This window comes from Podospora pseudocomata, assembly GCF_035222375.1.
Source record: "Podospora pseudocomata strain CBS 415.72m chromosome 1 map unlocalized CBS415.72m_1, whole genome shotgun sequence".
Lineage (NCBI taxonomy): Eukaryota > Fungi > Ascomycota > Sordariomycetes > Sordariales > Podosporaceae > Podospora > Podospora pseudocomata.
The window spans coordinates 2432874-2446659 of record NW_026946363.1 but is presented as its reverse complement, the minus strand read 5'-3'; the positions used below and the strand labels follow the sequence as shown (position 1 = coordinate 2446659).

Genomic DNA, 13786 nt, shown 5'->3' with positions numbered 1-13786 from the left:
GGACTTTTCTTTTTTGTTTCTTGTTCTTTTTTGTTTTTTGTTCTTTTTTGTTGTTCTTTTTTGACCTTCCTTTTTGGTCTGCAGATCGCATTTGTCGCCGCAGTATGTCGGAGTCTGCATGTGCCAACCCCCTCTGGCTTGGCTGGGTGAAAAAATGGTGGGATACGGCAAAAGAGAGAAACTCGAAAGGTGTGATTACCTACAAGCACGCATACGACTCGCTCAAAAGATGCCCGATGAAGCTCCAGCACCCTTCTCAGTGTCAACAGCTGAAGGGCTTCAGTCCCAAGCTCTGCGAGCGTCTCACCCAGCAGCTCCGGAAGCATTGCGAGGAGAATGGGCACGGTATGCCAATGGTTCCTAAGCGGAAGCGGGTGGTTCACCTGCCGGGAGAAGACCAAGATGATGGTGCCACACCGGCACCGGCATTAAGGAGGGCTGCACCTGCTAGACAAGCAAGGACTTATGTCCCTCAGTATCGCTCGGGAGCTTTTGCGCTGATGCTCGTGTTGGCGGGGCAAGATAGAAATGCGGCAATGCCGGGCATGTCCAAAGAGGAGCTTATGGCCGCCGCTCAACCGTATAGCGATTCCTCGTTCACGGTCCCGTCCGATCCCATCAAGTTGTACACAGCATGGGCTTCGATGAAGGCCCTGGAGTCAAAAGAGCTTGTGGTCAAGCGTGGTCGGCCTGTGACGCGGTGGGCGCTCTCAGATGAGGGATGGGAGGTTGCTGCACGAGTCCGAGAAGTAGCTGCTGCTCGGGGTGATGTCCCCAAGACCGAAGACTCGGGTGGTAGTGCTATTGGTTCCCGGAACGATAGGGTCGGCAGCGCGTCTGGCTCGGCTTTACTTGGAGACAATCTTGGTAGAGGGATCAACACCGGCGTTCGAAGCAATTTCCCGGCTGGAAATGACGGAGATGAGTTTTTGAACCAGCTTAGCGGCACAAACAGCTTTTTGGGAGCCACTGACTCGACGGTTTCCAGCAGGCCAGCTCAGTCAGCAACCTATCGTTCACAGGCCGCCAACCCCGTTATCCTTTTGGACGACGACGAGGAAGACCAGAAGGACGTGGCTACTGAGGTCCAAAGCTCTGTGAAAAGAGAAATGGACAACGAATTCAAGGACGTAGTCGCTGAGGGGGAAGCAATGGCGGACGATGCCAGCCTCCCCTCATTCAAACCCATCCGGATGGCGCCCGGAACCTTTACCATCGAGTTAGTCCTGAATAACCGCGAGATTCGAGCAAAGACTGACCGGGATTACCTTCAAGAGGAACTCGCCAAAAAAGGAATTCGACCCATTTCCCGCGCCATGGAACTAGGAGACGTCCTCTGGGTCGCCAAATGCAAGCAGCCCGGATGGCTTTCACGCATGGGGGCTGAAGGAGATGAGGTGGTCCTGGATTGGATTGTGGAACGGAAACGTCTTGATGATCTTATTGGGAGCATCAAGGATGGTCGCTTTCATGAACAGAAATCCCGCCTGAGGCGCTCAGGAATCAAGAATGTCATCTACCTTGTCGAAGAGATCCCCATGGACCAGAGCCGGTTGCAGAGAAGTGAAGAGATGGTTCAGTCGGCTATTGCGTCTATTCAGGTGGTTGATGGCTACTTTTTGAAGAAGACGCAAAAGATTGGCGACACGATCCGGTATTTGGTTTCGATGACACAGATGCTGCAGAACATGCATAAAGGGAAGCCGTTGCATGTCATTCCGACTAATGTTCTTACTGCCAATAATTACCTGCCGCTGATGAAGGATCTGCGGGGAAAGCAGCCAGAGGTTGGTCACCATATCAGCTACCCGGCGTTTTCTTCGCTTTGTTCCAAGTCGGGGACGATGACGCTGAGGGATTTTTTTTTTGAAAATGTTGATGGTTACGAGGGGTGTCACAGGTGAGAAAGCGATGGAGATACAAAAGGTGTGGAAGACGCCGCGGGAGTTTATTGAGGCTTATGAACAGTGCGGTCCTGGGCCGGAGGGCAGGAGGAAGAAGATTGACATGGTTGCTTCGCGGTTAGATCACCTGGTTGGGAGGAAGAGATTCAGCAAGCAGATCAGCCAGAAGCTTGCTGAGGTTTGGGGAGATGCTTGATCGAGTGTAGCATGGACATTGTACAACTGTTTTAGGGGTCTTGGGAGAGATATATATTTGATACCCGACAGGCTATTTTAATACACTTTTGCACTACAGATTGCAACCCCATGCCGTACATCATGACATGTCCTGCTGTCACTTTTCGCCTCGCACATGTGATTTGTTCAACCCCGCCTCATCCTTTCCGACTCAAAACAATGATCCTACCCATCCCATCCCCTCTGGTCTTCCCCCTAAGAAAACCCCTGAGCAACAATCCTCTCAACCATCTTCTGCAACCAAGGAAGCCCCTGCCCATCCTCCATCATACCAGCCAAATACCCCTGGATGCTCTTCTCGACATACTTTGCCGTCATGTCCACCTCTACATTCACCGTCTCGCCCACGCCCTTCGCCGCCGTCACGATCTTTTCCTGCGTATAAGCAATCAACATGACCTCCCACCAGCCCTCCTCGTCATTGACTTTGGTAACGGTCAAACTTGCCCCATCCAAGGCGATAAACCCTTTATAAACCACATATCTCAAAACGTCTTTATTTTTGGGGGCAAAACGGAAAGTGATGGCGTTGCCATCGGGGATCTTGGAGAGGATGGTGGCGGTGGTGTCGACGTGGCCTTGGACAAAGTGCCCTCCCATGCGGGTGTCTGCGCGCACTGCGCGCTCTAGGTTGACGCGGGAGGAGGGGGTGAGGGAGCCGAGGTTGGTGAGGCGGAGGGTTTCGGGGGCTATGCCGACTGTGAAAGATTGGGGGAGGAAGGTTGTTACTGTTAGGCAGACGCCGTTTATGGCGATGGAGTCGCCTAAGTGGCAGTCGGATAGGAGGGTGGAGGTGGGGGGGAGGGCGATGGTTAGTGTTGTGCCGCCGTCTGGGGAGGTGGTGTTGAGGGTGGTTACTTCTGAGGGGGGGTTAGCTGAGGGGGGATAAGGGGAGGGGAGGGGATGTACCGCCGATTTCTTCTACGATGCCGGTGAACATTTTGGCGGTTGGAGATGTGAAACTGGTGAGATGTCAGAGTTATGGTCGGTAAAGGTTGTGAGCTTGGCCGAGAGTGAGAGGTGAGATGAGATGAAGTGAGGTTGGTGATGAGTGGTGGGGGTTGCCGGCCCCGAGCTCTTTAAGCTATGATCCCGGAAGGGGGTCCGTTTTCGGCAGTCGGCAAAGGAAGATGTTGGAAGGATTGTGAGCAGTGGGTAAGGCTTACCAATTTCTTGGATATGTGATGAGAACGATGTGCTTCTTCGCCTCTAGATCGTATGAAGACCAAAAAGAGAATTCTGTCTCAGGGGCAATGGTTCATGAAATCGTCGAGTCAATTGGAGGACCCCGCATGAAGCTCTTGTGGAGACTTTGGCAGCCTCCGATTTACCCCGCGATATCGAGGGTGCCCCTTCTTTTGTTTGCTAGAAAACAATGGGCTCGGAAACTCCAGTCAACCATGAGAAGCCACCTTGTCCTTATATCGCCGGCTTCAAACTCGCAGTTCAGCCGTACACTCCTCTCCCTCCATTCGGCGGCCAGGCTTATAGGGGGGTTTCTGGTCTCAAGGCCTTTGAATGCCACGCCGATATTCAAAAGCACTCGCAAACTCGATTTTGCATCAAAGGTCTCGAGCCCGATGGACTGCCAGGTTCCTCATCCTCCCCTGAGCTTTCAAGCTCAGGACCATATTTGGTCATCGATTCGGTGATCCGCGGCGGCGATGGCGTTGGGCCTCAGATTGTAGCATGCCACTGGGACAACGACCTCAACACCATATGCTACGTCGCCAAAATCTACGACCCCTTATACTACAACTACTGGAGTACAGATATTGGCCTGCTCACGGACGTTGTCTGGTTTGCAACACGCGACCACAGCGTTGAGGCTGCTGCTTATGAGGACCTCCAGGCATACGAGACACGCCATGAGAAAGAAAGCATCAGGGGATGCTACCCAGAATACTTTGGGTCCTTCTCTTTCAAGATCAAGCTCGTTGTTGATGGTGTCACCTACACCAGGACTGTACCATTGATTCTCATGGAGTTTCTCAATGGGTCAACAACCATGAAGGAGTTGATTGACGGCAAGCAGGTGCCCGCCTCAGACGACGCCCGCGTTTACTCGTATGTGTGCGCTGTAAAGTCATACCTGAAGCTCAAGACAGCAGGGGTATCACAAGACGACTTTTCACCACGCAACATTCTGTTTATTGGAAACATGGAAAGCCCGTCACTACGAGCTGTGATATTCGACTTTAACACCGCAAGAGTATTCTCACGAACGAGCCCACCAAGGCCACCGCCCAATATTGATGGGATTACCTTTGCTGCAGACCCAAGCTCACAAAGAGACTTTCAAGACTGGCTTCCAGAATGGTTTTATACAGACAGAGACAAACGTGAAAATGAGGTGAGGAGGTTGTGGTACAAAAGGTTGTAGCGACAAACAGGGTTACGGTCAAGACAATAAAACATCCCGTCGGACTGTGGAGTCCGAGGAGTGAAGTTGCAGTGCAACAAGGGTACCCATGTCAGTCTGGATTTGTGTGTAAGTGAAGCTATTCACAGTTTTCCCGGGCCTTCTCTGGTGTTTACAACATTCTGACCTTTACTTTTTACCCTTTCCGACAGCTGCATTCCATTTGAGCCCTCCGTGCCAGCCGCTAAAAATGAAGGTTCCTGTGGCACATGGTGCCACAAGCACTGGCCACGCACATTATCAAAGAATGCTGCGCCAACATTTCTTATCGTGTTTCCAGCCAAAGCAACAGCCAAGAGTCAGCAAGAGACTGCTGGGAGGATTACGTGGATTTCCCAGGCTGAAGCGTACTCCGACCATGCTTGTGACTTCCGACGACGGAAAAGAGCCACGAAGCAGGATGGCGCTTCGAAGGCCACGTCTATGGCGCATCATCAAAATCGCCTTCTTCCTGACGACCCTCCACTTCCTCTACCGAGCCTTCACCTCCTACTACATTACGAACGATACAATATGCCGCCCCCACGGCTGGAAACCCTTTTCCCGATTATCCCACTCGGCCCCTCCCCGAAAAGTTTACGATTTGACCATGATCAACACCGAGCTCGACTGGCTGGAGATAAGACTAAACAGCACATGGAACGAGGTCGACTATTTTGTCGTCGTCGAGTCACCCCGAACCTTTACCAACCTGCCCAAGCCCCTCCACCTCAAAACCGCCCTCGCCAACCCCTCCAGCTCGATGGCGAGGTACAAGTCCAAGATTATCTACCATGAAATAACCTACCCGGAGGACTTTGCCCCAAAATCAACCTGGAACATTGAAGACTTTCAACGGAACGCCATGTTGACGCAAGTCTTCCCTTCCCTCTCCGGCCCCTTGTTTCCCAATCTTCACGACGTCCTAGTCATCGCAGATATTGACGAAATCGCCCGCCCGTCCACCCTCTCGGTGCTTCGGCAGTGCTCCTTCCCCCGCCGGTTGACCCTCTCCTCGAGGTTTTACTACTACAGCTTCCAATACCTCCACGTGGGCGAGGAATGGCCCCACCCCCAGGCGACGTACTACCTAGGAGCCAACACGCTCCTACCAAATGATCTAAGGGTGGGGGATGGGCCGTGGTGGAGGAAATACTGGGAGATGGGTAGGCTCAAGAACGCGGCCTGGCATTGTAGCAGTTGTTTTGAGACTATGGGGGAGATGTTGACGAAGATGAAGAGTTTTTCGCATGCGGGGATGAATCAGGATGTTTTTAGGGATAGGCAGAGGATGGTGGAGCGGGTGAGGATGGGAAAAGATTTGTGGGATAGGGTGGGGGAGGAGTATGAACGGGTGGAGGGGAATGAGGACTTGCCTGGGTTGTTGAGACGGGAAAAGGAGAGGTTTGGGTATATGCTTGATCGGGATGGGGAGGGGGCTGGGTTTAGGGATTGGGGGGAAGGGTGATTTCTTTGAGGGGTGGGGGGAGATATTAGTCTTTTTTTTTGGGGGGGGGGTTTATTTTTTGGGATGGAAAAAAAAAGGGGGGTATTTGGCTGTTTGTGTTGGGGTGAATATGTAGGATAAGCATTTGTGAGGAGTTGGATACTGTGATGTTGAAATTTACTAGATGGAGAAGAGAAGTTGAATAGTACAGGTAATACTCGGGATATGGGGACGGAAGAAGAAAAAAAAAGAATGCAACACCAGTCAGTCTGAGAATTGTGGCAGGAGACTGTTATCGACCAATCCTTGGTCATAGATATCCCAACATTTCGGCATTCCAAGTTTGCATCCACACGCAGTTCGCTATGTGTTTACCTAGACATTCTCTCATCCGTAACATGCAGGTACCCAACCAAGCGCAGTTACAAACACACACACACACACACACACACACAAGTCAAACAACAACACACACACACACACACAAGTCAAACAACAACACACACACCCCAGTCAAAACAAACCAAACACAGATATTCAACCATATATGAAACCAACCCTCTCCTTTCCCCCCTTTTTTACAACTCCCCCACTTCTTCCTGGTGGTCCTCCACCTTCGACCCCCTTTCCCTCCTAACAACCTCACTCTCCACCATCCCCCTCACCAAACTGAGACACAACTCCCTCCCTACCTTGACCCACGCGGGGCTAGCCTCGCTAGGCACATGCAAGAAGACGACCCTCTTCCTTTCGTGAGGGTTATTCTTGACCAGATGCGCCAGACTGCTGTAGTAGATGAAATCGCAGAGGTAGTGCCCAGCATCTTCGGATATTCTCAAGTCGGAGTAGGGCGGGGAGTGGTCTCTCCATCTTTGCAAGACGTCTTCCATGTCGAGGTCGGAGAGGAGCTCTTCCGGGAGGTCTTGCCATGGGTGGGGGGCGGATTCGTCGTCGAGGTCGGAGAGGAGGTTGTTGTCTACGTCGCCCATGGTGTAGTTTGATTTGTGGGCCCGGCGCTCGATGGAGTAGAAGCCTCTTGGGCCGGCCATGCCGATGTGGACTGCTAGGTCGATTTTGGGGGTGGAGGGAGAGTCGAGGTGCCAGAGGGAGGGGACGAGGTTGCGGACTGCGCGGTAGCCTACATGGATGGGGGAGGGGTGGACCAGGAGGCGGACTTTGGGGAGGGGGATTGGGGGGTTGGTGGGATGTGGGGGGATGGTTCCTGTGGCGGTGCCGGGGGGAGGGACGTGGCCCGGGATGCCTTTGAAGGGGGTTGGTGGGGGTGGGAGGTACTCGGGGAGGGATTTGGCGATTTCCCAGGAGGGGTTGATGGGGAAGTTGGTGCGGAAGGGCTGAGGGGGCAGAAGGTCAGTGGGGTTGAAGATGTAGTGGTCGTGTGTGGTTTGAAACTCATGGCATAGGTTTCGTGAGAGTGAGAGAAGTGCGGGGGAGTGAATGAGGTGAGCTTACAGCAAAGCCGGTGATCAAGACATTGATCGTCTCCTCCTCCTCCCCTCCAGAGACCTTATTTCGCGTACCTGTTCCAACAGACCCCATTGTGAACCACGGGACTTGACTGGTGAAAGACGGGGTGATGGTTGAGCAAGTATTGTCCTGGAGAAATCAGGACAAAGTGGGTGTTGGGTGAGTGGCTCTTTGTTCTCCTCCCCACCCTCGTATTGACACTGTGCTGCTGTGATATCACCGATCAAACCTGCCCACTTCCAGTAGGTCGATGGATGCATAGGTGCTGCTGATTGGCATGGCCTTAGTCTGCTTATTGCAGCGGCAGAGTTGACCTACCAGCTTCATGCATCAAGACGCAACTTTGACCTCACATTGATGTCCTGACCGCTGAGACTTTAGTTGTCTGTTTTCTCAAAGTTCATAATAGTATTTCGATTTATTTATTTATTTGTTTGTTTTATTGGTATTTTATTGTGTCTCAACAGAATTGTCTTACTCAACACAGTAGTAGACATGATTTGATGATGGGTCATGCTCCAAGTGCGGGGGGGGAGTGAGGAGTGAAGTCTAGTTCGGCAAGTGTGATTGTGCATATCTATCACCAGAGAGTAATTCCTTCAACCTTTCAGCTTTGAAACCCATGAGTGTGGATGTCAGGCAACATCTCATCTTCAAACCCCATCTACAACAACTTCCATCACTAGTCCACGCCAAACACCGTTGAGCCAATCTTCGTGTCTGGCTTATAACCGTTGATGTTGAAAGCTTGTGCGGTTCAACACTGGCGTGAACGATATCAACGTGTCAAATCGACCTTGAATCCCGAGGCCCAGCGCCCGAGTACGGCGCATCTTCACGTCATGCTGATTGATCACAGTGCAGCTCCCGAGCCGAAGCCGGCAGCATGACCAGTGCACCACTGCGGCCGGGCCGGATGCAGGGGCCGAATAGCTTATCTGAATGGGTCACCACTTACACCACCGTCATCAGGGTGAGTGCTCATTAAGGCCAGCTTTCCCAGTTAATAACATGGCCTCTTGATCTCAACCAGTCTCTTTCCACTCATTCATCCCTCAACTATCACCGGACCCTCGATGGCTACCTCGGCGGGTGGCAAATGGCCAATGGTGATATCCTCGATGGTCCCCAAAAATGCAGGTGAGTTGTCAAGACCCACACCAGCATATGCGGGGTCCCAATCAACCCTTTTGTTTTCTCTTCCTTCTTCTCAGGCGCCAGTTTCGATATGCCGCGGTTCTGGCTTCAAGAATCGAAGCAAGAGAACATTCATCTTTATGATTGAATCCTGATCGCTCAAGCGGTGAGAAACAAAACAAAACAAAACGAAAATACCCAATCCATGCTTCAAGACCTTGTAAATGCAGATTAGCGAGCCTGCCAAGCCGGTCGTTGTCCAGCGGATAGGTGGTTGGGGGATGGTTGGGAAACAGTCTCAACGGAGGCGGTTTTCTGAAGGCAAGGTGCCTAACCCCGTTGAGCTTTTATTGACGACCTAAACACTTTTATCCAACCACTCGGCTGTCCACCGCCGGTGTAGTCGATCACGAAGTGGAGTCTCCACCATGAGCTGCCACCTCTGGGTTTTCCCTTCTTAAGCTCACCGCTTGCCCGCTGCCCAATCTTTCCTGACCTCTCTTTTCTCTCCCTAACCCGAGAGGCCTTTGGGTCTTCTTCACAACAAACTATGAACATCAAAATGTATTCGGTGCTGTCGGTGAGGCAGCTCCACTGGTACCTCACGCTGGTGGTGCTGCTCACCGTTGGCATCCAGGCACATGACAGCGGGGACTGCCTCTCTGTTGCCCTCGTGGCCATTCCCGATTGCGCCAAAACCTGCTTTCTGGAGCAGGCCCCATGTATCGGCTGCGATGGCTTGGACTTTGTCTGCCAGTGCAAGAAGCAAGCAGCATTTTACGCATCAGTGGAGGCATGTGTTGTTGATGCATGCGAGGCGTCAGAATATGAGAAGGTGATTGATGGTGTTGGGACTGGTAAGGATACTCTCTCTCTCTCTCTCCACAAAGAAAGCTTGGTTTGAGTGGGTTGATTGGGTGCTAACATGACGTGCAGTGTGCGAGTGTGCTGTCGATGCCAAAGATCACGACCATGCCAGTTCTGCCTCTTTGGACTCGGCATCGTCGACTTCATTCATCAGCTCTCCACCCACGGCTGCACCATCAGGGGAGCCATCTGCCCCTCCAGTGGTGATTGTCACCACTACCACCGACGTGGAGGATGGCGACGACAGCTCCCCAACAGAGACCACCTCTGCGCCTACTGAGACCTCTCCCCTAGTGGAGGCTGAAAACGGGGCGGACCACACCTCAACCTCGAGACTTGGCCTGATGGCTACTGTCTTTGGAGCTGCCTTGGCTTTTGCCCTCCTCTGAATCAGCAATCTGGTATGAAGGCCAGACCAGAAAGTTGCCGATGAACGATATACCGGTCATGAATGAGACGACAACGACGACCAACTACGATGACAACGACCACAACGCCACTTTCCTAACGAACCTGTACGACATGATGATACCCATACACATTACCCACGCATAGTGTTTCACTCTTCTCGAGAAATCTTTTCCTTGGATGACATCTCTCTCATGTATATAAAAAGCATGTTCTTGACCCGAGTGTCAACAACGGAGCTTCTATGAAGCTTCATCTGCAGTCTTTTCCTTTGTTTACGTAGTTATGATGTCTCTTCAATAAATGCACCGCCATCGCGTGTTGATGCTTGGTTCATATATCACCTTTTCACCCGAGGCCCTGAATTAACTGGTTTCGTTGTATTTTGGAGGGTAGCTACCGTTCTTTGCCTAGTGCTCAAGACGAACAATGGCATTCTTCTACGGGCCCCTGCTCCTTGTTCACCCAACAGGGCTGCTTTCCTTAGGACAACTGCAGGCAGAGACTGAGACAATAGCATTGTGTTTGGGACGCCACTCTTGAGAGAATGCCAACAATGCAAGTACCTGCTGCCACCATCGCTCAGTTGGAGATCTCTATTTAACCACCCGACTTTCCGCCAGGTTGGACTCGAGTCTTTTCTATCCATATCATCCGACAAACAACAGTCACTGTATCCGGTGACAGCACAAACCATCCCATCAAACACTACAATATCCCCACTACAACATCAACGCTGCACTACAACACCAACACTACACTACAACATCAACTCTACACTACATCATCAACACTACACTACACCATCACCACACGGCCGCCGTCAAGATGACTCTTATCAGCAGCAAAGACAACAAACTCTCTTTCGGCATTGAGCTGGAAGTGATCATCTGTCACAAGCAATGGGTCGCGGATCCTCCCAACACAGCCACCCTGGTTTCTCCTGAAGAGGAGGCTTTGATGCCTGAGCCCATGGAGGCACCTTGGGATGCATACATTACTGAATGGATCGAGGAGAAACTTGAGAAAGTCATCTTGACTGTTCCCGGAGCCAAGTTTCGGCGGTCGAGCTCGAGAGGTACGGAATTGATGCAGGCACCAGGGCCTGAACTCCACCCCGATATCTACATGACTCCGACAACAGCTTGGGCGGCCCATCAAGATGTCAGTGTGACCGACGACCGCGTTTATGAACCGAAAGGACAAAAGGCATCAAGCATAGAGCTGGTCTCTGCTGCCATGTGGGATTGCCCTGCAGCCCATCGCCATGTCCAGGACATTGTCGTTGCCTTGAGCACCCTTTTCCGTTGGCGGGTCAACATCCGAACAGGCTTCCACGTTCACGTGGGTGCCGGTGCAAGAGAGCAAATCGATCCCGAGACGGGGGAGTTGGACTGGAAGAGTGACAAATTCGGCTTTGAGGCCTTTCAAAGGGCGGGCGCCTTGATTTGGGCTGCCGATCGCTTTTTGTACTGCGCCCACCCGCCAGAACGTCAAATCAACACGTATGCTCAACCAGTTTCAACCACGAGTCAGTTGGCCAACGGACAAGAATTCCTCAGGGTCCTCGAGGATGAGAACACACCTGTCGACGCGAATGCGGAGTATGGAAGGGACAGAAGGAAGGAGTTCAAACTTTCCACTCGCTTTCCCGATCCCACTTTACCTCCTCGTCCGCCAACAGTGCCCGTGCCACCACCCTCCACCGTGCTGCGACATGCCCTTCATGGCAGGTCAGAGAGCTCCAGCACCATGTTTCCAGCCATGCGCCCAGCGCGGGTTCCAGCCGCTGCCTGGGACCGTATTCGGCCTTATGTTTACAACATTCGCGTCCGTAGGGAGCCTGAGGACCTTGCCAAAATTCAAAAGGCCGACATGACCGTGGAGAAGGGCATCGCTTACATTCTATGTGCGACCACCAGGCATAGAGTTGCTAAGCTTCTCAGCTACGAAAAGGATTATTACAATCGGCTCAACTACAACTTCACCCACTACGACACAGAAAACGCCTGGAAGGGGTACAATACAGTCGAATTCCGCGAGGCAACTGGCGCCTTCGACCCAACCACCATCGCCGCCTGGTCAAGCGTCTGTCTCGCCATCTTCCGCTTCTGCACAACAGCCGACGATGCTTCCTACTGGACCGTCGTCTGGAACCTCATCGATGCCCACAATGCCGCGCTTGCTGGCGAGCCGCACAACTACGACATGATCTCCCTCATGGTCGACTGCGGCGCCTTCGCCGAGGCCGGCTTCTTCGAGAAATCTCTCCGCAAGCTGGGCGACAAGCACTGGTTCACCAGCGTCCAGAACAACCAAAAAATCACCCCGAACGCCTCACTGGACAACTCTCCCGAAGCGCGTCAAGGGCCTGGCTTTTTCGAGTCGGACTGGCCTGTGACTAAGCAGGCTGGTGGTACAGCAGAAGTCGTCACACCAACGCCTGCTCCCTCTCGACGGGCCTCGCTTGTTCCGAAGCCTCACACCCATGCGGCTCACGCCACGGGCTGGCGTTCCCCCTTTGCCATGGCGGAAACTGTGCCCACCTCTCCCGAAACCGTCAACCGCTTTCCTGACTACGCCACGGTCGTCGTCTCTCCCGATACAAAAGAGCTGATGGGTCGGTGGGATAATTCTTCTACTCACGTAAATGCGCCCCGCCCTGTCAAGGGGAGTAGATCCTCTGCAGAGCACGATGATCTTATGGCCAAGTGGAACAAGACTGTCCAAAGGATTGTCGATGACTACCATGATATGCATAGCAGGCTCGGGGCTAAGGCTGATCAGTTTGACGCTAACTGGAGGGACTTGGGGTTGGGGGATAGAAGGTGAGTGAGTGAGTATCTTTTCTTACACATATTTCTAAACCCCCCATTTCATTGGACTGGTGATATTTGCTGCTAACATGAGATAACACCAAAAAAAAAAAAAAAAAAAAACCGTAAGTCCATCAGTGAATAGACAAAAAGCTGACAATAGATTTTTTTTTAACCCAACCACAACGAGTATTGATGATATTGACTTGTGATGTGATATGTAATGTGATTTGTGAGAAAAGCTGAGAAATCTGAACCAAAAAAAAAAAACAAAAAAAAAAGGAAATTGGCATTCTCAACTGTGGTCATGTTCATGTAGACATGAACTGAGTGTTGAGGATATTTTTTTTTTCCGGCTGTGAGTTTACATTGTTCAATGGACAATCATGCTGTTGGGAGAACATTTCTGCGCCGTATTGAACCAGTATCTATGTGAGGTGGGCAAAGACGCGAGACACTTTCCCGCCGTAGGGTCGATCGAATAATCAGAAAGATAAAGAAGACTCGATTAGAGCCCACACCAAGGCCGATCACATTAAGAGCCTTGCAACAAACCACACACACAAAGAACACCTTCTGCTGGCAGAAAATGACACTTGGTGGCCAAAGATGGATGAGTACTAAATATGTACTTCTTCATGCAGATCGATTAGTGTTATTATTATATATTACAACAAACAGTCTGGTAGTAACTAAGGCTGCCTGCCAGTCGCTGTGGTCTATCTCTCTATTGGTAGATAGATTCTCTATCCCAACTTCCAAAACTCCATCGCCGTCCCTTTCTTTGCCTGCTAGCCGCCCACCACCATAAATAATACCACCACGAACATGACCAGGCTCCAACGGGCTATCTGTCAGCCGCGACTTCGCCAAGAGGCAGGCCGGCATGTTTGGTGATCATGATATCTCGATGCTCGGACATTCGCAAATCGGTCCGGAGGGGGGTTGGTTTGGTAGGTGGCGGAATTGTCAAACTTGTTGAGTCTTATATGGCGCGTGCCTGTCTGTGTGTGTGTGTGTGTGTGTGTGTGTGTGTGTGTGTGTGTGTGTGTGTGTGCATGCAATCTTTCGGACACGCACGCTC

At 51.8% G+C, this 13786-nt stretch overlaps 8 protein-coding genes across 8 annotated transcripts; 5 read left to right on the top strand and 3 right to left on the bottom strand.

Annotated features, from left to right (window-relative positions):
* Positions 1–104: 104 nt before the first annotated feature.
* Positions 105–1904, top strand: MUS81 (Crossover junction endonuclease mus81; the record flags this gene model as incomplete). The annotated part of the gene is made up of 1 exon (XM_062882864.1): positions 105–1904. The coding sequence occupies one exon, from the start codon at positions 105–107 to the stop codon at positions 1902–1904; it is 1800 nt and encodes a 599-aa protein (XP_062748368.1).
* Positions 849–1378, bottom strand: QC762_0008370 (uncharacterized protein; the record flags this gene model as incomplete). Its single annotated transcript, XM_062882865.1, has 3 exons — positions 849–906; positions 1021–1095; positions 1332–1378. 3 exons carry the CDS (start codon positions 1376–1378, stop codon positions 849–851), a joined length of 180 nt encoding a protein of 59 aa, XP_062748369.1.
* Positions 1905–2336: 432 nt separating the features above from the next.
* On the bottom strand, positions 2337–3414 carry RIB5 (Riboflavin synthase alpha chain; the record flags this gene model as incomplete). The annotated part of the gene is made up of 2 exons (XM_062885406.1): positions 3051–3414; positions 2337–3001 (listed from the first exon to the last, which is right to left on the bottom strand). Exons 1-2 carry the CDS (start codon positions 3079–3081, stop codon positions 2337–2339), a joined length of 696 nt encoding a protein of 231 aa, XP_062748367.1. The 5' UTR covers positions 3082–3414.
* A 102-nt stretch (positions 3415–3516) lies between these two features.
* On the top strand, positions 3517–6010 carry QC762_109810 (uncharacterized protein; the record flags this gene model as incomplete). Its single annotated transcript, XM_062885405.1, is given in 3 exon segments — positions 3517–4517; positions 4716–4833; positions 4844–6010. 3 exon segments carry the CDS (start codon positions 3517–3519, stop codon positions 6008–6010), a joined length of 2286 nt encoding a protein of 761 aa, XP_062748366.1.
* A 557-nt stretch (positions 6011–6567) lies between these two features.
* On the bottom strand, positions 6568–7844 carry QC762_109800 (uncharacterized protein; the record flags this gene model as incomplete). Its single annotated transcript, XM_062885404.1, has 2 exons — positions 7460–7844; positions 6568–7341 (listed from the first exon to the last, which is right to left on the bottom strand). Exons 1-2 carry the CDS (start codon positions 7544–7546, stop codon positions 6568–6570), a joined length of 861 nt encoding a protein of 286 aa, XP_062748365.1. The 5' UTR covers positions 7547–7844.
* A 320-nt stretch (positions 7845–8164) lies between these two features.
* On the top strand, positions 8165–8618 carry QC762_0008320 (uncharacterized protein; the record flags this gene model as incomplete). The annotated part of the gene is made up of 2 exons (XM_062882863.1): positions 8165–8447; positions 8508–8618. Exons 1-2 carry the CDS (start codon positions 8361–8363, stop codon positions 8616–8618), a joined length of 198 nt encoding a protein of 65 aa, XP_062748364.1. The 5' UTR covers positions 8165–8360.
* A 543-nt stretch (positions 8619–9161) lies between these two features.
* On the top strand, positions 9162–10422 carry QC762_109790 (uncharacterized protein; the record flags this gene model as incomplete). The annotated part of the gene is made up of 2 exons (XM_062885403.1): positions 9162–9468; positions 9548–10422. The coding sequence occupies 2 exons, from the start codon at positions 9162–9164 to the stop codon at positions 9865–9867; spliced, it is 627 nt and encodes a 208-aa protein (XP_062748363.1). The 3' UTR covers positions 9868–10422.
* A 292-nt stretch (positions 10423–10714) lies between these two features.
* On the top strand, positions 10715–12718 carry QC762_109780 (uncharacterized protein; the record flags this gene model as incomplete). Its single annotated transcript, XM_062885402.1, has 1 exon — positions 10715–12718. The coding sequence occupies one exon, from the start codon at positions 10715–10717 to the stop codon at positions 12716–12718; it is 2004 nt and encodes a 667-aa protein (XP_062748362.1).
* Positions 12719–13786: the final 1068 nt, after the last annotated feature.